This window comes from Balaenoptera ricei, chromosome 12 (genome assembly GCF_028023285.1).
Source record: "Balaenoptera ricei isolate mBalRic1 chromosome 12, mBalRic1.hap2, whole genome shotgun sequence".
In the NCBI taxonomy this organism is placed as follows: Eukaryota; Metazoa; Chordata; class Mammalia; order Artiodactyla; family Balaenopteridae; genus Balaenoptera; species Balaenoptera ricei.
Window position 1 is genome coordinate 27176254 of NC_082650.1, and position 24970 is coordinate 27201223.

Below are 24970 nucleotides of genomic sequence, written 5' to 3' on the forward strand. Positions count from 1 at the left end.
ATAAAGAATTAACACAGCATTTTCAAGTATGTTCTCTTACACAGTTCTTATGATCACCTTGCAAGCTTATGAGGACAGATATTACTAATTCCATTTTACATAGTAAAGAAACCTGAACTCTAAGTTATATAGAAAAATTGCCTATTTGAAGTCTTTTTCAACTATGTTTAAGATCTCGTATTACCTAATTATAATCTCAATTTTTCCAAATGCTTACAAATCTAGCTCTGATGCTTTTGATCTTGTAGTATGTCATAGAACCATGACCTAAGCCATCTCTCTCTCCCCAGAAGCACTAAACATCTATCCCCCAATCTCCAGTCTTGCTCAGAATTCAGGAAAGAATCAAAGCCTAATTCTTAAAAGTGGAGAGAAAAAAAATCTATAAAAATACTGAATCACGGGCTTCCCTGGTGGCGCAGTGGTTGAGAATCTGCCTGCTAATGCAGGGGACACGGGTTCGAGCCCTGGTCTGGGAAGATCCCACATGCCACGGAGCAGCTGGACCCGTGAGCCACAACTACTGAGCCTGCGAGTCTGGAGCCTGTGCCCCGCAACGAGAGGGGCCGCGATAGTGAAAAGGCCCGCGCACCGCAATGAAGAGCGGTCCCCGCACCGCGATGAAGAGTGGCCCCCGCTTGCCGCAACTAGAGAAAGCCCTCGCACGAACCGAAGACCCAAACACAAACAAAAATAAATAAATAAATAATAAAGTAGCTATTAAAAAAAAAAAAAATACTGAATCACTATGTTGTACACCTGAAACTAATATAATATTATAAATCAACTATACTTCAATAAAAAGTGAAGGGAATATTAAGACACTGAGCCAAAAACTGTAATGATTTCTGAGCATAGTTAGGTACCTACAAGATTTTAGAGTACTGCAGTTTGCATTCAAAAGCCCAGTTTTAACATATTCCCGAGTTAAACCTACATCAACAAAGGTAAGGCATCTCCCAACTGGGTGTTTCAGGATACTTAAGTGTATAGATAAAACAGGGAGTGGTCAGTAGAATTAAGATCATAATGACAATTCTGAAAAGAAAGAATAAGTAGTCACTAGGTTTTCCCCTTTAGTTAGAAACAGAACAGTGAAATGGATTTAAGACGTCAAAAGATTAATGCTCCCACCTCAGTTGTCAAGACTTTGGCAATCAGCTTTAAACACCAGAAAAGACTTTGAAATCCGAGAACTAGATTCTATATTCGGAAATCCCTTTTGAGCCCACAGGTGACACTATGTAAGAGAGAAGATTCCAAGTTCACTCTTCATCTTGCTCAGCCTACCTGGAGGATCTCACATTACTGATCCACACCAGATCCACATCTGGTTGACATCCTCGCCAGCAGTTTCTCTGACATACTGCATGTTCTGGGGTCTCCTCCTGTTTTGGGTGGGCTGTTCCCTTCTTCCTTCCAACATTAATTCCCTCCTGAAGATAGTTTTTTGTTTTGTTTTGTTTTTGTTTTTTTGCTTTTCTTTCTCTAAACTTATCACCCTTTGATTGATGCATTCCTATGGACCAAACCATCAGTAAGTTAATGGTCTTCAAAGCCATATTTACAGCCCTAACCTCCAGCCAATGATCTAGCTCCAGAGATGCACTTTGGAAAAGATTGGGGTGGGTGGTGAACAACCGATAAGTTTTCCTCCTGTCTGCCAGGTTGCCGTTTTTTGGCTCCCAGGCTAAAAATTCTATAATCACTCCATACTATTTTATACAGACTATTAAAGAAAAAAACTGGTTATGGTACCCTTTTAATTGAGAGCTGAAAGACAGTGTGATTATATTTCCCAGTTTGTCTGCCTGCTTGTATTGGATCAGACAAAAAAACCAAGTTAGAGCATGTAATTTCTCCCAAGGCATTGTTCTAATTTATTGTTAGAATTACATTCTACACTAACAAAGTTACATAGCTTCTGCCATATCAAATACTGACTCAGAAGTAAAGGGGAGAGGAATTCTAGGTAGTTTGAAGCAATGAGGCCATGTACATCCAAACCTCTTAGTGTATCCTCACAAAAACCAATACAGAACAACAAAAAGAACAAATAAAACTCAGGCTTCAACACATCCAAACTTGTAATTACATGTAAAAAAACAAAACAAAACAAAAAATCCCCCAGAGTCCCAATGTGCATTCTCCCATGTTCCAGATCTAAGCTTTATTGGACAGCAAGGGCAATTTAGGAAAAACTGAATAGAACAGGGAAGAGCTAGGATAAGGTCTAAAACTGATTTAGAGCCACCACCAGAAAGAAAAAGCCCATCCTATGGGTGAAAATATTGAAAAAAGCCTAGCATAGAATAGAGTACAGATTTTAAAGTACATAGGACACAAGGAGCTATTTTAGGAAGTTAATAGTTTAAAGGGAAAAGAGGATTAAAAGGAAGGAAAGGTACTAATCCCAAACCATCAATCATGTACATGGATATGCAGAAACACATAAAGTCTTAATCTATTTTTTAAAAAACATAAAAATAAAATGGATACCATAAACTCAAACATTTCACCTGACAAAAGACCACCTCAGGGGCTTCCCTGGTGGCGCAGTGGTTAAGAATCTGCTTGCCAATGCAGGGGACACGGGTTCGAGGCCTGGTCCGGGAAGATCCCACATGCCACGGAGCAACTAAGCCCGTGCACCACAACTACTGAGCCTGTGCTCTAGAGCCCGAGACCCACAACTACTGAAGCCGGCACGCCTAGAGCCCGTGCTCCGCAACAAGAGAAGCCACCGCAGTGAGAAGCCCGTGCACTGCAGTGAAGAGTAGCCCCCGCTCGCCGCAACTAGAGAAACCCCACATGCAGCAATGAAGACCCAACGCAGCCAAAAATAAATAAATAAATAAAATAAATTTATTAAAAAAAAAAAAAAAAAAAAAGACCACCTCAAAAAAATAAATAGCAAAGTGTAAGAAAAACTGTAATATAACATTCTAAACTGAATATCGCTAAACAAGCATCTGGGGACAGGAAGGAAAAATAATTGACCTAGATCAGTGTAGTATAATAAGAAATATATTTGATCTTGGTCCGCAGTTCCTGGCACAGAGCTCCTAAAACCCCTGGAAGTTCCTGAATGATAGGAATGTCTTCTGTTATTCATAAGGAGTCCCTTTGGAACACACCTGAGTTTATGCTAATGAGGTGACTTAGGATGGAGTCCTTACATAGTCTCATGTGATTAGAGGGCTGGAATTTTCAGCTCCATCCACTGAACTCCCAGAGAAGAGGGAGGGCTGGAAATTAAGCTCTATAAAAACTCTTGAACAAGATTTGATGAGCTTCAAGGTTGGTGAACTTACCCATGTGCTGGCAGGGTGGGGCACTCCAATTCCATGGAGACAGAAGCTCCTGCACTCAGGACTCTTCCAGACCTCACCCTCTGTACCTCTTCATCTGGCTGTTCATTTTTATCCTTTACAATATCTTTTATAATAAACTAGTACACATAGTGAATGTTTCCCTGAGCTTTGTGAGCTATTCTAGCAAATTATCAAACCTGAGGAGGGGCTCTTGGGAACCCCAATTTACAGCTAGTCAGTCAGAAGTACAGGTAACAATCTAGGCTTGCAATTTGCATCTGAAGTAAGGGCAGTCTAGTGGAACTGAGCTCTTAATCTGTGGGATCTGATGTTATCTCCAGGTAGATAGAATTAGAATTGAGTTAACTTTGTAGGACACACCATTGGTGTCTGCTGAGAATTAGAGAATTTCTTGGTGTGGGAAAACTCCACATACATCTGGTGTCGGAAGTATAGAGCTTTCCCCTTACAATCAAGAATTCAAAAACAAAGAAAAGAAGTGGACAAAAACAGGAAAAAGTGAAATAGAGCTAACTGGACACAAGAAAGAAATAGAAGAAAAACGGCAAATTCATATCAGAAATGAAGACAAAATTACATGGTGCTCAAAGAATAAATTTACACAAAAATATAAGGACATCAAAGACAGGAGAAAAATAACCAAGGAATGAAAATGAGACTAAAAACGTATCAGAGAGAAAGTATCTGATATAGAAGACAAGTAAGAGAGATTCAATTTATGTTTAATTGGAGTCCCTATAGGAAAGAAATGTAAATCAAGGAGTTCATATTCAGCTAAGCTATCCTTCAAGCATCGAGACTACAGAGAAATAGTTTTAAATATGCGAGAGCTCCTGAGAAGTCTGTACCCATGAGCCCTTCTTGAGGAATTTACTAGAATATAAACTTCATCAAACTAAAACATGATGAGGAAATTTTAGCAAAAAGATTGATGATGAGCATTTAATATATATAGTTATGTACCTAAGATGAAAACAAAATTGGAGACAAGACTGGAAGAATAATATATAATATGATATGTATTACATGTTATATGTGGTATGTTCTAACAAAATATAAATAAAACAACTCAAAATTTGATGCAAAAGGGAGAGTAAAAAAAAGGAAGGTAAAATAAGCTCATCGGTTATTGTACATGCAGTAAGTAGGAGTTAAAATAAATACCATTAAAAACTCACAAACCTGCAAAAATCCTCAACAAAATACTAGCAAACAGAATCCAACAGCACATTAAAAGGATCATACACCATGATCAAGTGGGGTTTATCCCAGGAATGCAAGGATTCTTCAATATACGCAAATCAATCAACGTGATACACCATATTAACAAACTGAAGGAGAAAAACCATATGATCATCTCAATAGATGCAGAGAAAGCTTTCGACAAAATTCAACACCCATTTATGATAAAAGCCCTGCAGAAAGTAGGCATAGAGGGAACTTTCCTCAACATAATAAAGGCCATATGTGACAAACCCACAGCCAACATTGTCCTCAATGGTGAAAAACTGAAACCATTTCCACTAAGATCAGGAACAAGACAAGGTTGCCCACTCTCACCACTATTATTCAACATAGTTTTGGAAGTGTTAGCCACAGCAATCAGAGAAGAAAAAGAAATAAAAGGAATCCAAATTGGAAAAGAAGAAGTAAAGCTGTCACTGTTTGCAGATGACATGATACTATACATAGAGAATCCTAAAGATGTTACCAGAAAACTACTAGAGCTAATCAATGAATTTGGTAAAGTAGCAGGATACAAAATTAATGCACAGAAATCTCTTGCATTTCTATACACTAATGACGAAAAATCTGAAAGTGAAATGAAGAAAACACTCCCGTTTACCATTGCAACAGAAAGAATAAAATATCTAGGAATAAACCTACCTAAGGAGACAAAAGACCTGTATGCAGAAAATTATGACACTGATGAAAGAAATTAAAGATGATACAAATAGATGGAGAGATATACCATGTTCTTGGATTGGAAGAATCAACATTGTGAAAATGACTCTACTACCCAAAGCAATCTACAGATTCAATGCAATCCCTATCAAACTACCAATGGCATTTTTCACAGAACTAGAACAAAAAATTTCACAATTTGTATGGAAACACAAAAGACCCCGAATAGCCAAAGCAATCTTGAGAACGAAAAATGGAGCTGGAGGAATCAGGCTCCCTGACTTCAGACTATATTACAAAGCTACAGTAATCAAGACAGTTTGGTACTGGCACAAAAACAGAAATATAGATCAATGGAACAGGATAGAAAGCCCAGAGATAAACCCATGCACATATGGTCACCTTATCTTTGATAAAGGAGGCAAGCATATACAGTGGAGAAAAGACAGCCTCTTCAATAAGTGGTGCTGGGAAAACTGGACAGATACATGTAAAAGTATGAAATTAGAACACTCCCTGACACCATGCACAAAAATAAACTCAAAATGGATTAAAGACCTAAGTGTAAGGCCAGACACTATCAAACTCTTCGAGGAAAACATAGGCAGAACACTCTATGACATAAATCACAGCAAGATTCTTTTTGACCCAGCTCCTAGAGAAATGGAAATAAAAACACAAATAAACAAATGGGACCTAATGAAACTTAAAAGCTTTTGCACAGCAAAGGAAACCATAAACAAGACCAAAAGACAACCCTCAGAATGGGAGAAAATATTTGCAAATGAAGCAACTGACAAAGGATTAGTCTCCAAGATTTACAAGCAGCTCATGCAGCTCAATAACAAAAAAACAAACAACCCAATCCAAAAATGGGCAGAAGACCTAAATAGACATTTCTCCAAAGAAGATATACAGATTGCCAACAGACACATGAAAGAATGCTCAACATCATTAATCATTAGAGAAATGCAAATCAAAACTACAATGAGATATCATCTCACACCGGTCAGAATGGCCATCATCAAAAAATCTAGAAACAATAAATGCTGGAGAGGGTGTGGAGAAAAGGGAACCCTCTTGCACTGTTGGTGGGAATGTAAATTGATACAGCCACTATGGAGAACAGTATGGAGGTTCCTTAAAAAACTAAAAATAGAACTACCATACGACCCAGCAATCCCACTACTGGGCATATACCCTGAGAAAACCATAATTCAAAAAGAGTCATGTACCAAAATGTTCATTGCAGCTCTATTGACAATAGCTAGGACATGGAAGCAACCTAAGTGTCCATCGACAGATGAATGGAAAAGAAGATGTGGCACATATATACAATGGAATATCACTCAGCCATAAAAAGAAATGAAATGGAGGTATTTGTAGTGAGGTGGATGGAGTTAGAGTCTGTCATACAAAGTGAAGTAAGTCAGAAAGAGAAAAACAAATACAGTATGCTAACACATATATATATAAACTAAGGGAAAATAAAGGTCATGAAGAACCTAGTGGCAAGACGGGAATAAAGACACAGACCTACTAGAGAATGGACTTGAGGATATGGGGAGGGGGAGGGGTAAGATGTGACAGGGTGAGAGAGTGGCATAGACATATAGACACTACCAAGTGTAAAATAGATAGCTAGTGGGAAGCAACCGCATAGCACAGGGAGATCAGCTCGGTGCTTTGTGACCACCTAGAGGGGTGGGATAGGGAGGGTGGGAGGGAGGGAGATGCAAGAGGGAAGAGATATGGGAACATATGTATATGTATAACTGATTCACTTTGTTATAAAGCAGGAACTAACACACCATTGTAAAGCAATTATACTCCAAATAAAGATGTTTAAAAAAAAAAAAAAACGAACTAACAAACCAGATAATAAATGGTTAAATTTTTTGAAAAACAAGGGACTAATGATAAGGATAGCATTAAATCTGTATATTGCTTTGGGTTGTATGGACAATTTAACAATAGTAATTCTTCCAATCCATGAGCACAGGATATCTCTCCATTTCTTCGTGTCTTCTTTAATTTCTTTCATTAATTTCTTATGGTTTTCAATAAACAGGTATTTCACCTCCTATATTAAATTTACTCCTAAGTATTTTATTCTTTTTGATGCAATTGTAAATGGGGTTATTTTCTTAATTTCTCTTTCTGATAGTTCATTATTAGTATATGGAAGTGCAACAGATTTTTGTGTACTGATTTTGTATCCTGCAACTTTACTGAATTTATTAGTTCTAACATTCTTTATGGAGTCTTTAGGGTTTTCTAGATACAATATCATGTCATCTGCAAATAATGACAATTTTACTTCTTCCTTTCCAATCTGGGTGCCTTTTATTTCTTTTTCTTCTTTAATAGCTCTGACTAGGACTTCCAATATTATGTTGAATAAAAGTGGCAAGAGTGGGCACCTTTGTCTTGTTCCTGACTTTACAGGAAAAACTTTTAGCTTTTTTACTATTGAGTTTGATGGCCACTCCAATGGCATTTTTCACAGAATAAAACAAACAATCCTAAAATTTGTATGGAACCACAAAAGACCCTGAATAGCCAAAGTAATCTTGAGAAAGAAGAACAAAGCTGGAGGCATCATGCTTCCTGATTTCAAACTATATTACAAAGCTATGGTAATTAAAACAGTATGGTACTGGTCTTGTAAAAAGAAACAGGTAGGACTACACCAAACTGAAAAGCTTCTGCACAGTAAAGGAAACCATCAACAAAATGAAAAGGTGACCTATGGAATGGGAAGAAATATTTTAAAATCATATATCTGATGAAGGGCTAATATCCAAAATATATAAAGAATTCACACAACTCAATAGCAAAAAACCAAACTATCCAATTTTAATAATGGGCAGAAGATCAGAACAGACATTTTTCCAAAGAAGACATAGAGACGGCCAACAGGCACATGAAAAGTTGCTCAACATCATTAATCTAGGGAAATGCAAATCAAAACTACAATGGCTGTTATCAAAATGACAAGAAATAGTAAGTGTTGGAAAGGATGTGGAGAAAAAGCGAACCCTTGTGCACTGTTGGTGGGAATGCAAACTGGTGAGGCCACTATGGAAAACAGTACAGATGTTCCTCAAAAATCTTAAAATAGAATACCATATGATCCAACAATTCCACTCCTGGGTATTTATCTGAAGAAAACAAAAACATTAACACAGAAAGATATATGTATCCCCATGTCCCTTGCAGCACTATTTACAATAGTCAAAATATGGAAAGAAAGTGTCCATCAACAGACGAATGGATAAAGAAATTGTGGCATATGTATACAATGGAATATTATTCAGTCATAACGAAAGAATGAAATTGTGCCATTTGCAACAACATGGATGAACAAAAACAAAAACAAAACAAAACAAAAACAAATTCACAGATAGAACAGAAGATTGGTGGTTGCCAGAGGCAGCAGATGGGGAGAAGGAGAAGTGGGTGAACTGTTTGCAGTGTTTTTTTTTTAAGTTTAAATAAAACAAAATAAAGGGAATAAAAGCATTACAAAATTTATAAGACCAAAGGAAGCCACTGAAACAAAGAAAAAAACTTACCTAAATATAAATTTTTTAATAAAAGAGCAAAAAAACCCCAAAGCACAACAAAAAATACACCACACACAGAAACAATGAACAGAACATAATACACATAATAATCATAACATAAAATAATATGACAGACTTGCTATCAAACATATTTTTATCAAGAAATATGAATAGGTTAAACTTGCATATTATAATAAAAAGATTTTTGATTTAGCTTGCCAAGCAAAACCCAAATATATGCTCTATACGAAAGACATACTGGAAACAACATGGTTCAAAAAAACTAAAAATAAAAGTATGGAAAAAGGTATACCTGGAAGATGGGAACAATATGAAAGCAGGGGCAATGGTACTAAGAAGAGATAAAGCATAATTAAAACTAAAAAGCAATTAACTGTGTCAAAGAAAGAGTCTCTTTGATGCTAAAAGTCTCAGTTCACTAAACGTATGTTGTAAATATCTATGCACCAAATAATACAGCATATGGCTTTACAAAGTCAAAACTAGAAGAGATTCAGGGAGACATAGATAGAAGCCCACTGATAATAGGAGATTTTAACATTCCATTCTCAGTACAAAATGGATTAAGTGGACCAAAAATAGGAAAGGATACAGAAGATCTAAATAACATAATCAATTAGTAGAGTTTATGGTTATATATTTAACTTTACAGTGTGATAATAGAGAATATACCTTTTTCTCAATTGCATATGTAACATTCACAAAAATTGATCATTTATTAGGTTCTCCTCCACAAAAAAATCAACATATTCCATAAAACAGAATGACTAAAAACAGTGTTCTCTGATCACAATAAAACTAGAAATTATTAACAAATTTTCAAAAATTAAAAGGCACTTTCATGTGGAAATTAAATAACTTCCTACTAAACAACTTTTGGGAGAAAGATGAAATACAAATAGAAGTTACACATTTTTTTAATGATAATGAAAATAATTATATATCAGAATTTATGAGTTACAATTGAAATGAAAACTAGAAGAAAATTCATAGCCGTAAACACTTTATTAACAAAATGAAACAATAAAAATAAGTAAATTCCCAGATCAAAACTTGGAAAAAGAAGAAAGTAAGCCAAAAGAAAGTATCAAGAAGGAAATAAAGATAAAAGCAGTAATTAATGAGGTACTGAATAGAAAAACAGTAGTTCTCATTAATAAATCAAAATCTTGTATGCTGAAGAAAAAATAACGAAATAAACATGCCATTAGATAACTTAAAGTAGGAATCACATATATACAAAATCAGAAATGACAAGAGTGAAATAACCATTGAATCAGAAGAAATTAAAAAATCATGACTCTACAGACATCCGTATAAATAAATGTGAAACCTATAAGCAAAGGATAATTTCCTAAACTCCCATTAGAGATAGACAGTTTAAACAGACAAATTTCCATAGAAGAAATAAAGAAAGTTATCAAGAAGTACTCCACAAAAAGAACCATGCCTGGATGGTTTCACAGGGAAAATCTACCAACGCTTCAAAAACCAAATACCCTCTGTGTTGTACAAATTGTTCCAGAGCTTAGAAAATGTAGAAAAACCTCTTAATTCTTTTTTATGAAGCAATTAAAACACTGATACACAAACCAAAAATTTAAAAAAAGAAACAGAAAAAAACCCCTATGTGAACCCTGTGTGGCATGGGATCAGAATGAGGGGTATGATTACAGGTACACATACAAATATAGGTCAATATCACCTTCAAATATTGATGTAAAAGCTCTAAATAAAATACTAGCAGACAAAATCCAACACCATAGTAAGATAATGATACACAAAGAACAAGAGGGATTTAGTCTAAGAATGCAAGGTTGGTTCAATCCATTAATATAATACATTATATTAATAGCTCAAAAAAAAAATCATGATCATCTCCATAGATGCTGAAAAAGCCTTCAACAAAACTTACGATCAATTCCTGACTCTAAAAAAAAAAAAACACTCAAGAAAACTGGAGTTGATGCATACTTTCTTAGCATGATAAATAAGTATATACACTTTGTCTTAAAGTCAGTATCTTACTTTTAACAAGGAAACACTAGAGGCATTTTTACTAATACAAAAATTAAGACATCCTCTATAACACTATTTAACACTGTAATATAGGTATCTGCCAATGCAATTAGATAAATCAATTAGGGGCATCAGAATTGGAATTGAAGATGTAAAATTATATTTATAGATGATATGATCACAAACTTGGAAACCCCTAAAGAATCCATGATCTTGGGGCTTCCCTGGTGGCACAATGGTTAAGAATCTGCCTGCCAATGCAGGGGTCATGGGTTCGAGCCCTGCTCTGGGAAGATCCCACATGCCGCAGAGCAACTAAGCCCGTGCACCACAACTACTGAGTCTGAGCTCTAGAGCCCACGTGCCACAACTACTGAAGTCTGTGTGGCAAGAGCCCATGCTCTGCAACAAGAGAAGCCACCACAATGAGAAGCCCATGCACCACAACGAAGAGTAGCCCCCGCTTGCCACAGCTAAAAGAAAGCCCGCGCTCAGCAACGAGGACCCAACACAGCCAAAAATAAAATTAATTAATTAATTAATTAATTTTAAAAAAAAAGAATCAACCATCTTTAGATGGTAGAGAAACAGGGAGTCTCAAACACTGCTGCTTGGAATGGAAACTGGTATATTCCTTACGGACAGGAATTTGGTAATATCTAACAAAACTATATATATATATATATATATATATATATATATATATATGTTTACCTTTTAATCCAGCAATCCCACATCTGGGAATATATTCTGAAGCTAATTCTCTAGTGATGTGAGTGTATGTACTTACAAGGTTATTATTCATTGTGGCACTGTTTATTTATAAAATATTTGTAACAAGCTAAATGCCCATATGTAGGAGACTAGTTGAATAAACTATAATACGTCTACACAATGGAGTATTATGCAGAATGAAAAAGATCTCTATGAACTGATATACAGTGATTTCTAAACTACTTTCCGAGAATTCCAGGGTAGCAAATAGGTAAATATATTGTGAATAATAAGAATCAGGAGTTTTAAATCTGGAAAAGGAGAAAAAGTAGAATGAACCCTGTGTGGTGTGGGATCAGAACTGGGGGTATGATTAGAGATACACATACACATATTAATACATAGATACACACGTGCATACACATACATAAACGGTCATACATATATATTCACAAACATACATACACTCATGCTGATTTTTTCATATATAACAATCTTAGCCTTAAGATTCACATAATTAGACTGAAGAAATAAAATTTCATAATTTTTAAAATTTAAATTTAAAAGATACTGGCTATTCAATTTATAGCATAGGAAGATATTACAAGGAACAACTGTCAGGAAAAAAGGTTTTTAAACAGAGCAATCAAGCTAACCTTTAAATACTAAAGAATTTACTCATATATGTGGCCAGATCATAAAAACAGAAAAATATTAATCTCAGTGGCAAATATTCTTATGTGCCCAGCTCAGATTATTTTTGTATTAGTAAGATAACATATTACCCTTCAGAAAAGCTGCAAAGATGCAAATGGTACTTGGTATTTCACAATGAAACATATCAAAAGCCACTGTACCTTACAGTAAAATCATAGGAGCAAGAGGCCAACACAGAAGCATGAAATGGTGAAAACTACAAAAAAAACACAAAAAACCCTTTTTGAGGTTAACTGTAATTATAACATGCTACTTCATAAGGTCATTTCCATGAACATTATAATAAAGTTCATCTAACTTAACCAATTTTGTGAATACATATTATGATTGCTATTAGCACAAGTATCAAATAAACATTTAAATGTTAAAAGTTTTTAAATAATTTTTATGTTATTTGTATATCACATCTAATGAAAATGATATGAAGGTCAAAAACCGCAAATTTAAAGAAAGTAATATTTAGTAATAAACATGTTTCACCAGGCTGCCCATTGCAATTTTATTTCTTCCATGTTTTTCTTACCAGTACTTTAATAGTTATATACACATAAAATAATTACATTTGAATGCTCTTCATAGTTTGCAAAATACTTTCACTACATTACCCTATTTCATTCTCAGAAGCACTGTGAAATATATACAGAAAATATTTTTTAACTACTAAAACCTGTGTGCCATGAAAAAACATCAGGGCACTGTGTCTCATATGTTGAGTTGTAACCAGTAAAATTTAAAATATTAACTACAATTTAGAATTTTTTAAATAGGAATAACATAATTATCTTAATGAAAAGATCAAAAAGGTACCTTTTTATCCTTAATGTAAAAAACAAAGAATGAAATTGGGAAATGTCCCTTAATAAGATGTTTTCCACAGTGACTTAGCAAAATTTACCTAAATAAAAGCTGGGAAACTAACTTAAGTCACCTTATACCTGACAAATTTGAGGGGATCAGCAGAAAAAAGTTACCTCATCCTCTGCTGTTTACAAAGTGGAAAACTGTCTATACCCTAAACTTCTGAGAACATTCATATATACAATCATGTTAGGGAAAATAGAGAATTAACTCTCTCTCTGTGCAAGTTTCAACAAAATAAAGAAATCTTCCCACTGAATGAAAAATTGTAAAGAATATAATACTAAAAGTAAATTACTATAGTTAAAAAATATTAAAAGGAATAGTAGAATGGGGATGACAGAATGAGAAAAACATTTTATTTAATCCTAAGTACTGCTCGACTACATTATTACAATTCATTCAATAATTATTCCAGTATTTTACCCAATTTTATCTTTCAATATTCATTATCATTCATTGGATAACAAAAACATGCATAAAAAAGAATCAATAACCCCATCCCCTAAACACCTTTTATATATACTTCATTAATTATATTTTTGTTCTATGTATAAAAAGAAAAGATAAAAACTTACTTTCACTCTCCTAATAGCATAGGTGTGACCAAGAAGTTCAAATACTGGTTGTCGTACATTCCTCAAGTCCCAGCCTCTCAAACTACAATCAACTGCCCCTGTCACTAGCAAATTCTGAAAACAATTCAGAGAAAAGTAAAGTGTGACATCTTTGCAATTAAGCAGTACCCAAGCTTTCCTACTAGAAACAGTGTCTATTTTCTGGTATTTATTTAATCTGATCCCAGGAGTCATTCTTGAAAAGTTATATAACATTATAGAAAGGAGTCAGAATATACATCAAAAAGCAAAAATTAGTAGGACTTGAGAGAAAAGGAACTCAATATGCTTTAGGCATATGATGGAACACTATACACAACAGAAAAAGGCAGAGTCTCAAACAGCATTGTAGATTTTCCAATCTACTTTTAGGAATATTAATAAGAACATAAGATTTTAAAAATTATACCTGACAAATGAGCCCACCTTTCTTTTCAGCATCCTCTGAGGTTTCTACCAAGCATTAAAAGGCAAGAGGCCGGCTAATTTACAAATATTTGAAAGTGCAAGGTATAAATTAAATTTTTATGTTTTTCTAATTCTAAATCAATCACTGTTCTCAACTCTCATGGGCCATGTCTTAATATAATATGTAACACTATCTGAGAATTTATGCAGAAAGTGGTAAGTCTCCTATCTAGTCAGGTTTTATAAATTCTGCTATCTAGCACCCTAGGTGAACCCAGAGTTCATGGCTGAAGAGGCCAAGAGCTGCGCCCGCACTCAGCCCCATTCCACATCAACCAAGGCAGTAATCTATTGTCTGAACATTTTCCACTTCAATATAAGCTCCTCTGAAAAAAACCTGCAATGATTTTTTTTTTAATTTTTAAACTACTCTCAAGTATATATCAGCAACTTTTTTAGAATTCCCAAAAGTATAACACACAGTCCACAATTTCGTTTTCCTATTTGGAAAATTCATGAGAGAGATTTGAACTGTAGTCATCAGCACTGAAAATTTTATTAAAATCAAGTATTATTTTGAATATGTTCTATATTTTTAAAATCTATTTTATTTCTTTCTATTTAAAGAACTCAGCCGATACAATGTTCTCTTAACCTTCACTGATTACTTTAAAAGTGGGAAAAACAAGGCATATGTTATACTTATTTGTCATAGTCAACAGACTGCTTCAGGTACATAAATATATTTAAACAGCATATCAACACATATTTAATCCATTTCTATTTCTAATTCATATGCTCATATGGTTAGCTGAAGCTCTGCAAAAAGTTACAAATGGACACTGCTATCCTTACAGAAACATGAAGCTTGGTTAGGCTTATAAGGGAAGATGAAACAGAAAATTCTAAAAACTGATGGACTGTCAAATTAAAAATCAAGTTACAAATAGTTCAGCAGCCTCACTAGCAAAATGAACAAGAAATGAAAGCAAAAGATGATACAAATTGGCAGGGTTAACAGCAATAAAGTAAAAAATTAGGTAACTTGTAAAGCAGTTTCCCAAATAAACAAGTAAGGCTGCACTATTGAACTTTTGAGAACTTCTGTTTCTTATTCAGCCTGTTTTATGTGCACTTAAATCCAATTAATGCTAATGCAGGTCACTCACAATCATCAATTAGAAACGGAAGGGACTGAATTTAACTTAATGGTCCATAAACACTATCAAAGTCCACATAAACAAAGATAAAATAAAATCTAAAACATTTCAACATTAGGAAGGGCTCAGCAGCTCAGGATAGAACCAGACAGGGTACCTCATTGTATTTACACCAGTCACAACTCAGAATTTCTGCCTGATGTGCTGGAACCACAGTTCTGACTCCTGTTGTCTTCACATCCCAAATTCTCAAAGTCTGATCGCCTGGTGAAAGAGGAAGACTTGATCACTTTCCATCACACCACTTGGATACTCGGTACCCATGACAACAAATCAGGGGAAAACACACCACTTTCACTATCAGGATACTGCCACCTATAAATCATATATACATTGTTTTTGTACTATAATAATGCATAAGACATACTAAAAGTGATGAACTACAAAAAAATAAGGCACCATGATAATGTTTTTAGATCTACTCAAAGCAGGAAAATCTAAATCTCACACTAAGACAAACATAGCAGTGATTAAACACACACCCAATGCATTTTTCTTCAGGATAGGAAAAGGCCCTGAAAATCTTTGTTTCTTGTAAATAAAGTCAGCACCCTTTACCAGCATATTCTATAAGAAACAAAATGGTAATAGTTTTACTGTTAAATGTGTGCAAAATCTACCAAGTTGAAATGGATAATTTTCAAATCTTAGCTTTTACATTTATTACATTTTAAAGGGCCATCCGAAGGTATATTTTTCACCTTGGAAAAAACAAGTTGAGAAAATTTGTCATTATACTCTGAATTACTACAAAAATGATTATACTCTGAATTATTATACTCTGAATTACGCTGATTACTACAGGTAATACTCTGAATTACTACAAAAGTGATTTATATCACATAGCTGCACGAAGTCAACCCTGATCAAATGTTTTACATGCTGTTTGCCTTCAATTTTGTAAACTATGAGGAAATAACAAAATGACCAGATGAAAAACCCTGAATATATGTATATCTACATCAAAATTAAATTACAAACAATAACTGATCATGTGAGAAACCTAGTTCAGCTTAATGAAAAAAAGAAAAACAATGTGATGGCAGGCATAGTCTTGATTCCATTTAGTAGTTGTGTGACCCTGCACAAGTTATGTAATATCTCTGAGACTGATTCCTCATTTCTAAAAAAGAAACAGAATGACTACATGCATGATGGTATAAGAATTTAGTGTAATAAAGTTTCTGTAAATCGTTAGCATGGTCTCTAGCATATAGTAGATACGCTAATATGTGGTATATAAAAATGCTAAATTTTAGGACTTCCCTGGTGGTGCAGTGGTTGGGAATCCGCCTGCCAATGCAGGGGACACGGGTTCGAGCCCTGGTCTGGGAGGATCCCACATGCCGCGAAGCAACTGAGCTCGTGCACCACAACTACTGAGCCTGTGCTCTAAGAGAGCCCATGAGCCACAACTGCTGAATCCCGCGCGCCTAGAGCCCGTGCTCCGCAACAAGAGAGGCCACCGCAGTGAAAAGCCCGCACACCGCGGCAAGGAGTGGTTCCTGCTCTCCGCAACTAGAGAGAGCCTGCACGCAGCAACAAAGACCCAACGTAGCCAAAAATAAATAAATAAATAAATAAATTTATTTTTTTTAAAAACTGCTAAATTTAAAAAATTTCCTTTAGTTACCTACATACAATTTCCTATCATCCCAATTCTAAATCATACATCATTTACCTAAGTTCAAGAGTTTTAGACCATTTTTTTCTGATTTCTTTGCAAGTTGTTTAAGAAAGATAAGAATTAAATTGTTGGTGGTAGTGAAATGTAGAGGTTAAGAATGGGGGCTTTGGAGCTCCAGAGCTTGGTTCAAATCCAGCTCAATCATTTGGTAGCTGTTGACGTTTAGTCAAGTTACTTAACATCCTGGATTCTTACTTTCCTCACCTATGATAAAATATCTGTCTTATACAGACCCACAGACGTGAAGGACAAATTAGTGGTTACCAGTGGGGTGAGAGAAGGGCAGAGGGGCAATATAGGGGTAGGGGATTAAGAGGTACAAGCTATTAGGCATAAAATAAGCTACAAGGATATATTGTACAACACAGGGAATATAGCCAATATTTTATAATAATTATAAATGGTGTATAACCTTTAAAAATCGTGAATCACTATATTGTACACTTGCAACTTATATAACATTGTACCTCAACTATACTTCAAAAAAAAAACAACAAAAACAAATCCGCCTTATAAAGTTGAAATGAAATAAAGTTTTAAAAATAAAATAACAAAACATAATCATGATTAGAAGTCATTCCTGTCCCTATTAATAACATGAATAAATAATAAACTAATATTTATTGAATGCTTACTATATGCCAAATGCTGGTCAGCATTTTACATGTACAGTCAGTCCTCCATATTCGTGGGTTCCAAATCTGTGAATTCAACCAACCATGGGCCAAAAATATTCAGGAAAAAAAAATTCCAGAAAGTTCCAAAAAGCAAAACTTGAATTTGCTGTGCTGGCAACTATTTACACAGTATTTACATTGTATTAGGTATTTTAAATAATTTGGGGATGATTTAAAGTATACAGGAGGATATGCATAGATTATATGCAAATATGATGACAATTTATATAAGGGACTTGAGCATCTAGGGATTTTGATATCCTGGGAGGGTCCTGGAGCCAATCCCCAACAGATACCAAGAGATGAATATATTAACTTTAAAAACATCACAACAAGTGAGGTAAAAATTTTGATAAAATAAAAAGTAATTTTTGTAGTAATTTACAAATGAGGAAACTGAAGCACATGGAGCTGAAGTAAGTCAGCGGAGAGGAAACAATGGAATCAGGGCCTAGAATCGGAACCCAGGCTGTCTGGCTTCCTAGCCTGTGTCAACTATAACTACACAATGGTGCCCCCTAACGTTGTCGGAGGAGAAGTGCCACGTGATCAATGTTGGCGAAACCTTGAGGAATTATTCTTTTAATTTATACGTTAATTACTTTATAAATTGGGGGAAATTTTAATAGACACACACAGATAACATTCTGTCATATTTGCCCCACAATTATTTTAGAAGTAAAAGTAACAAAACACAACAGACAGTGTTGAAACCTCTACTGTATTTCCAACCCCATTCCCCATCCTCCTTGCCCAAGGCTACCACAATGCTGAATTCGGTGTGCCTCCCTGTAGTTTGTGTTTTGGTGATACTTCTACAACATTTTTATGTATTCATAAATATGTACTATTGTTTGCGTGTGAGATTAAAATTTTTTTTTATTTAAAAAGCATCATCCTCTTATTTTACAAAAGGTTGAAAACCACTCTGATAGAAGAGAGTGACTAACGTTTTTGAATCTAGCTAAGGATAGTGGGGATGAGACCGAATGATGAGTTTGAAAGTACCAAACGGAAATGGTTCAGAATCGGTATAGACTAGAGCTCCCAACATTTCAGGGGTCCTAATAATCATCACTGTCTGTGGTCTAGCCACCAGTCAGTAGAATTTCTTTCAGAAGTCTAAGTAGCTTTGATAAGATGATCTTTCATGACTTTCCCTAACCTTCAGAGTTTACAGCAGGGTGGTGTGGATGTCCAGAGTTTGGTCTGCCCAGCAACACCCTTCCAGGAACAGCACCCTCTTTTCACCATGTGATTCCAGAAAGACCTATGGCTCAACACAATCGACTGGCCAAGGACAGGTCTAAGCAAGGCCAGTCATACTATCTCATTTTCTGCCCCTGCCACAGCTGACAGGTCAAAAGTATCTACTTGGGATTTTTCTGAAGTATAACTGAAAAAACAATGTCAGTCCCTCTCTCACAGTAGAATTTACAGCTTATAAAATTGAGAAGCTGCTGGTGGCCATGTGTTTCACTGTATGGAGAAAGCTGGCCTGCAGAGTCAAGTCAACAAGCAGAGAAAAGTCCAGGTTAGAGACAGAGAATGTGTCCGGGGGTCATTTAAGCATCCCTTCCCCTTCTGGGGTTGCTTTTCAATAAATTCTACAAAGACCTAAGATTGCTCAAGTTCTATCACCTGTAGGCAAAGGCGAGCCCTTATCATCATGGAAGCAGTGAATGGGATTCACCTGAAGCTTCAAACTCTATAAAGCGTAGCCCCAGAGAAAAAGATTCGATTTGGCACAAGGCTTCCACTAAAACATAGGAAATGCCTAAATGATGTATACTAGCTTTCAAAAATTTATATGTAATACCAGGTCTGAAATCATAAAGTCTGCTATAAACCATGACTAAGCTTTGTTTAAAGTTCAATGAGCTTGTGTTCATCCTAATAATTACATTCCTCATAATTACATTTTATGGGTGTATGTGAATGCTTTAAAGTACCAAAATATTACAATAAACGTGGACTAGGAGATTAAGAAACAACTAGTAATTCCAGCAACAATATGGATGAATCTCACAAAACATAATGTTGAGCAAAAGAAACTAGACAAGAAAACATAAAAACAGGTAACATTAATCTATTACAAGGCAGTTCAGTAGTCACCCTCGAGTGGGGGTCGGGTAATGACTGAAGGATGTGAGGGGGGCCTCTGCGATGCTCTGTTTCTTGATCTGGGTGCTGGTACACAGAGGTGTTCATTGTGAAAATTCATCACATGCTTAAGATTATGCACTGTTCTGTATATGTATTATATAATGTATTGTTATGTATATAATATACATTATATATGTGTATTTCAAATTACTCTGGGACAATATTTTGGTTCTTCACCATCATATTCAAGCAATGCTGTTTAAAAACACCATGGCTTAGGTTGTCCCTTCTTGCAGTTAATTTAAAGGACACAAAAAAGTGAGAACTGCTCTGAAGGAGCTGAGAATTCCACTTCTGCTGCACACATTCGTCACTTCCTCCTCATCACTTTGCTTTCCAGGTAGGAGAGGGACCTCCTGGCCCACTGGTACCAGGACTCATTCAACTCTTTTAGCCCCCACGACATCTATATTTATATATTTTTTAAATTGCATTTTCCAGACAACTGGCCTTTCATTGTCAGCCAGACGTTTATCAGGGCCCTTGATAGTGCCATAGAACCACCTGAATTACCAGCTTCTCTTATCCGTTGCAGACTTGCCACTGGCTGCAGAACCAGTGAATTTAAGTGCATAATATGGTATAGGATGTACTGGCTACTACTATGTCTAATTCAAGTTGCAGCGTTAAGAAATTGGGTAAGGAGAATAAGTGTAAACAGTGAATCTGAAACTGTGAAGTGAAATGAGTAGAAAAAGGATGCATATTGGGCCCGAATAATTTATTTGAAATGCCAAATGCCTACCAGATGTAATATGACTTTTTTCTTAGAGTAGAATGATTTTTTTTAAACTACTGGACTCCACATATTCAGGCATGGCTATGATTTATGCAATTATATGGAGTCTGTAATAGCAGTAATTTAGTTTTCATGGTTCAAAAAAAAGTTTACTTCATATTAATCCTCTTTATGTAAAGAGCTCAAATATTCTTCCCTTTCATCTCACGTAATTTAGAAATATGAATTCTGTACTAATAGAACTTTCATGAACTAAACAAAACCAATGTCCTGAGAGAACTCTGCTAAGGAAGATCTAAATCTCTATATACTCCTCCCTTTTGGTCTGTCTTAACTTAGCTAATGATATATTTAGGTCTAGATTTGCAAATACCATACAACTTTGAAGGTGACCAGATTCTTGGAAAAACTCAAATGCTATATTCGCATATACTATCTTAAAATATAAACTGTTATAAGCAGTTGAAAGACATAATTAGCTATACGTGTGCCACAGGATTCGACATAAAACTACGTCTTGACTGCCTATCATACAAGCTTCTACCATTTGTAATATTTGTGAAGACAAATATTTTACAATACTGGGTTTCTCAACCATGAATTCTGCAGTTGAAACTATTTTTATGCAAAGATTATAGTATGTTTTATAGCAAGTTCTTGTCTGTAAGCAAGAAGACAAAGTAAGAGAATTAATTGATAAAGACCATAATATAACTCAAACTATAACCGACAAAACTGAGGAAAAAAACTAAAGAGTTCTCAATCCAAGGAAACCACTTCCTCTCTGAATTCAGCACTGAAACCATTCTGTCAGTTTTTTTTTTTAAAGAGATGAGTATATTTCTATTAAAACAAACATGCAATTTCCATTACATCAACAGAAATAAGCTATTTATTTAGGCATCTTAAACAGAGTGACACCATAGACTAGTACAGTGCTTTCCAAATTAGGCTGATCACTAGACTCAGCTGGGGTGATTAAAAAATGTACTTCTGGGGCTTCCCTGGTGGTGCAGTGGTTAAGAATCCGCCTGCCAATGCAGGGGACACGGGTTCGAGCCCTGGTCTGGGAAGATCCCACATGCTGTGGAACAACTAAGCCCGTGCGCCACGACTAGTGAGTCTGCGAGCCACAACTACTGAAGCCCACGCACCTAGAGCCCGTGCTCTGCAACAAGAGAAGCCACCGCAATGAGAGCCCGCACACCACAACGAAGAGTAGCCCCTGCTCGCTGCAACTAAAGAAAGCCCGTGCACAGCAAGGAAGACCCAACACAGCCAAAAATAAATAAATAAATACATAGACACATATATACATACATACATACACTTCTCAGAGGTATCTGATTCAGTAGGACTAAGATGAAGGCTAGAATTCTGTTGTTTTTTCAAGCTTCCCAATGACTCTGATGGTGGGCCAGGTTTCAGGATCACTGGACTAGTACGTTATTACACAAGCATGCATTCCAGATTCTACGTGAAGGAAGTTACTCTAAAACTCTGTTCTCAGAGTTTTAGTTTCTAGATAAGCACTGACTCTTAATCCTTAGAGCACATACGCACGCAAAGGCCATTCAGATCTTCCTCAAATATGCCCTGCTCTCTCCACATCCCCTCCCTCTGCTTCCCACTTCTCATCTCCTAACTCTTACTTGTTCATAAGGTAGCAGTTTAAACACTATTTCCTCAGAGAAGCTTCTCCGACCAGCCAACTTTGACAAGCTCAAGAATCCTTTGTTATGTTTCCACCGAATTCTGAGCACACAGGTTAATCATAGGAGGCACCACTCAGAGGGCCCTTACTCTGTGCCAGGCACTGTCCTAAGCCTTTTGCTCATACTAATTCACTTAATCCTCATCAAAACTCCATGACATGGGTATTATTATCACCCTTATTTTTTAAATGAGGAATGAAGAGACGGAAGTTAAGTAGCATGACCAAAGTCACGTAACAGTGGTGAAAGCAGAATTTGATCACAGGGAGCCTGGTTGCAGGGTCCATGTCCCTAACCACTGTGCTGTGCCCTCTTCCTCAGAGAACTTCATGCTCCTGATCGTTATTGTTGCTAGGTTTTTCCTTAGCATCTCTCTTTCCCACTGGACTATACACTCACTGTATCTTCAGTGCCCAGACAAAGGCGGACATTCACTAAATATATGACTGACTCACTGACAATGTCCCTGTCAACAATCAAAATGAATCCTAAATATGTTTTAAAAATTCTGGTAAGATGATTATTCCCATATATTATATAATAATAATCAAAAAATTTTAGTGTTTGCTTGTGTAAGGTGCTCAGCTATGTCAAAGAATATACATGCCCTATAGGAAATATACGAAAACAAGTCAAGCAAAGAAAATATGCAAAGAAGTGCACTGTACACAGCTTGGTAAGCAAATTTTCTTATCTCTCTTGAAATGGCAAAGGCACAATGAGAGCTTTAGAGCTTACCCCGACTTTTACTATGCCACAAACCCTCCTTTTGTAGAGTGGAAGAAAAACTTTAAATCTTTTCAACTTTATTAAGTAGGCTAATATTGGAAAAATCATCATGGAGAAATATTTCAGGAAAATGTCAAATGCTTGATAAATAAACCTTCCACTGAGTTTCCTAAATCATAAAATCTGGCAGAAAATGGCTTTACTGTATTCAATTTTTTTTAAGGAACATAGCTTACAGCTCACAGGTCCAGTGCTAGGTTTCTGTCAAATCCCTTCTGATTTATTCCAAGCCTTGGATGTGCAGACAATTTAGTTCATATTGACCCCCTATCCATCTTCTTCACCTAACCAGGATTCAGTCTTGCCATTCTCAGTGTATGTAGCTGGGTACCACCCTCTCTCCCGTTTCCCATTCTCAACTGCAGGAGCTGAGCCAGGCCCAAGCCAATCAACACATTACAGCCTCCTCTCCCAGGCACAGTGATTAGTTCAGGAACATCCACACAGGCCATCAGAGCCCATGAGAGAAAATGAAACATTTTTAGATGTCTGAAAAGGAATCTCCCACTTTCTCCTACTGGACAGAAACAAGAAAGGATGCAGGGGCTAGAGCTACTGCCATCTTGCTATCATGTGGTACCTGATACTGAAACCAACTTAACAGAACACAGAACGAAAGAGAGAGCAAGAACAGTCTTTGAGCCCTATATCCAGCTGTGTGTACATAGCCAGGTGTAATTCTGGACATTTCAACTATGTGAGCAAATAAATTATCTTCTACCTTAAGGCAGTTTGGGTCAGAATTTCTTTCACTTTCAACCAAAGACGTGCTGGCTGGTATAACCACTATTTACATTCATTTCTAATATAACACATGAAGGTAATGTCATTAAACTGTCTTTTTTTTTCTGTTAAAGCAAATGGACATTCTGTTGATAAAAGGCTCTTTTTATATACTATCTATTTACAAAGTACAGATACCTAAGTTTTGTAATTATACTGCTAACTCTCTACACAGTCTTTTTCTGCTATTCAGTCTTACACACTGAATATTCTATATATAACATCCAGAGTCAATATTATGTATACTATGCTACACAAAAGGCCAATGTAATACAAAGAAGTGTGTGTGACTCAGCCTGAATAAAGGGCTAATATGTACAATTCTGCCTGACTTTTATTTTTAACATCTTTATTCGAATATAATTGCTTTACAATGTTGTGTTTGTTTCTGCTGTATAACAAAGTGAATCAGCTATATGTATACATATATCGCCATATCCTCTCCCTCCCACCCTACCTATCCCACCCATCTAGGTGGTAACAGAGCACCGAGCTGATCTCCCTGTGCGATGCAGCTGCTTCCCACTAGCTATTTTACATTTGGTAGTGTATATATGTCAATGCTACTCTCTCACTTCCTCCCAGCTTACCCATTCCCTTCCCTGTGTCCTCAAGTCCATTCTCTACATCTGTGTCTTTATTCCTGTCCTGCCCCTAGGTTCATCAGAACCTTTTTTTTTTTTTTTTTTTTTTTAGATTCCATATATATGTGTTAGCATACAGTATTTTTCTCTTTCTGACTTACTTCACTCTGTATCACAGACTCTAGGTCCATCCACCTCACTACAAATAACTCAATTTCATTTCTTTTTATGGCTGAGTAATATTCCATTGTATATATGTGCCACATCTTCTTTATCCATTCATCTGTCGATAGACACTTCAGTTGCTTCCATGTCCTGGCTATTGTAAATAGAGCTGCAATGAACACTGTGGCACATGACTCGTTTTGAATTATGGTTTTCTCAGGGTATATGCCCAGTAGTGGGACTGCTGTGTCATATGGTAGTTCTGCCTTCAATTTTTTAAGG

The 24970-nt window shown here is 35.9% G+C and overlaps 1 protein-coding gene across 3 annotated transcripts in view; it reads right to left on the reverse strand.

Moving 5' to 3' along the window:
* Nucleotides 1–24970, reverse strand: part of PEX7 (peroxisomal biogenesis factor 7) — a 91631-nt gene that overhangs the window by 42772 nt on the left and 23889 nt on the right. For all 3 annotated transcript variants that reach the window (XM_059941118.1, XM_059941120.1, XM_059941119.1), the window contains exons 6-8: nt 15481–15587; nt 13717–13830; nt 12421–12476 (exon numbers count right to left, since the gene is read on the reverse strand). In XM_059941118.1, the coding sequence (XP_059797101.1) occupies nt 12421–12476; nt 13717–13830; nt 15481–15587 (277 nt within the window). The remainder of the gene's footprint in view (nt 1–12420; nt 12477–13716; nt 13831–15480; nt 15588–24970) is intronic.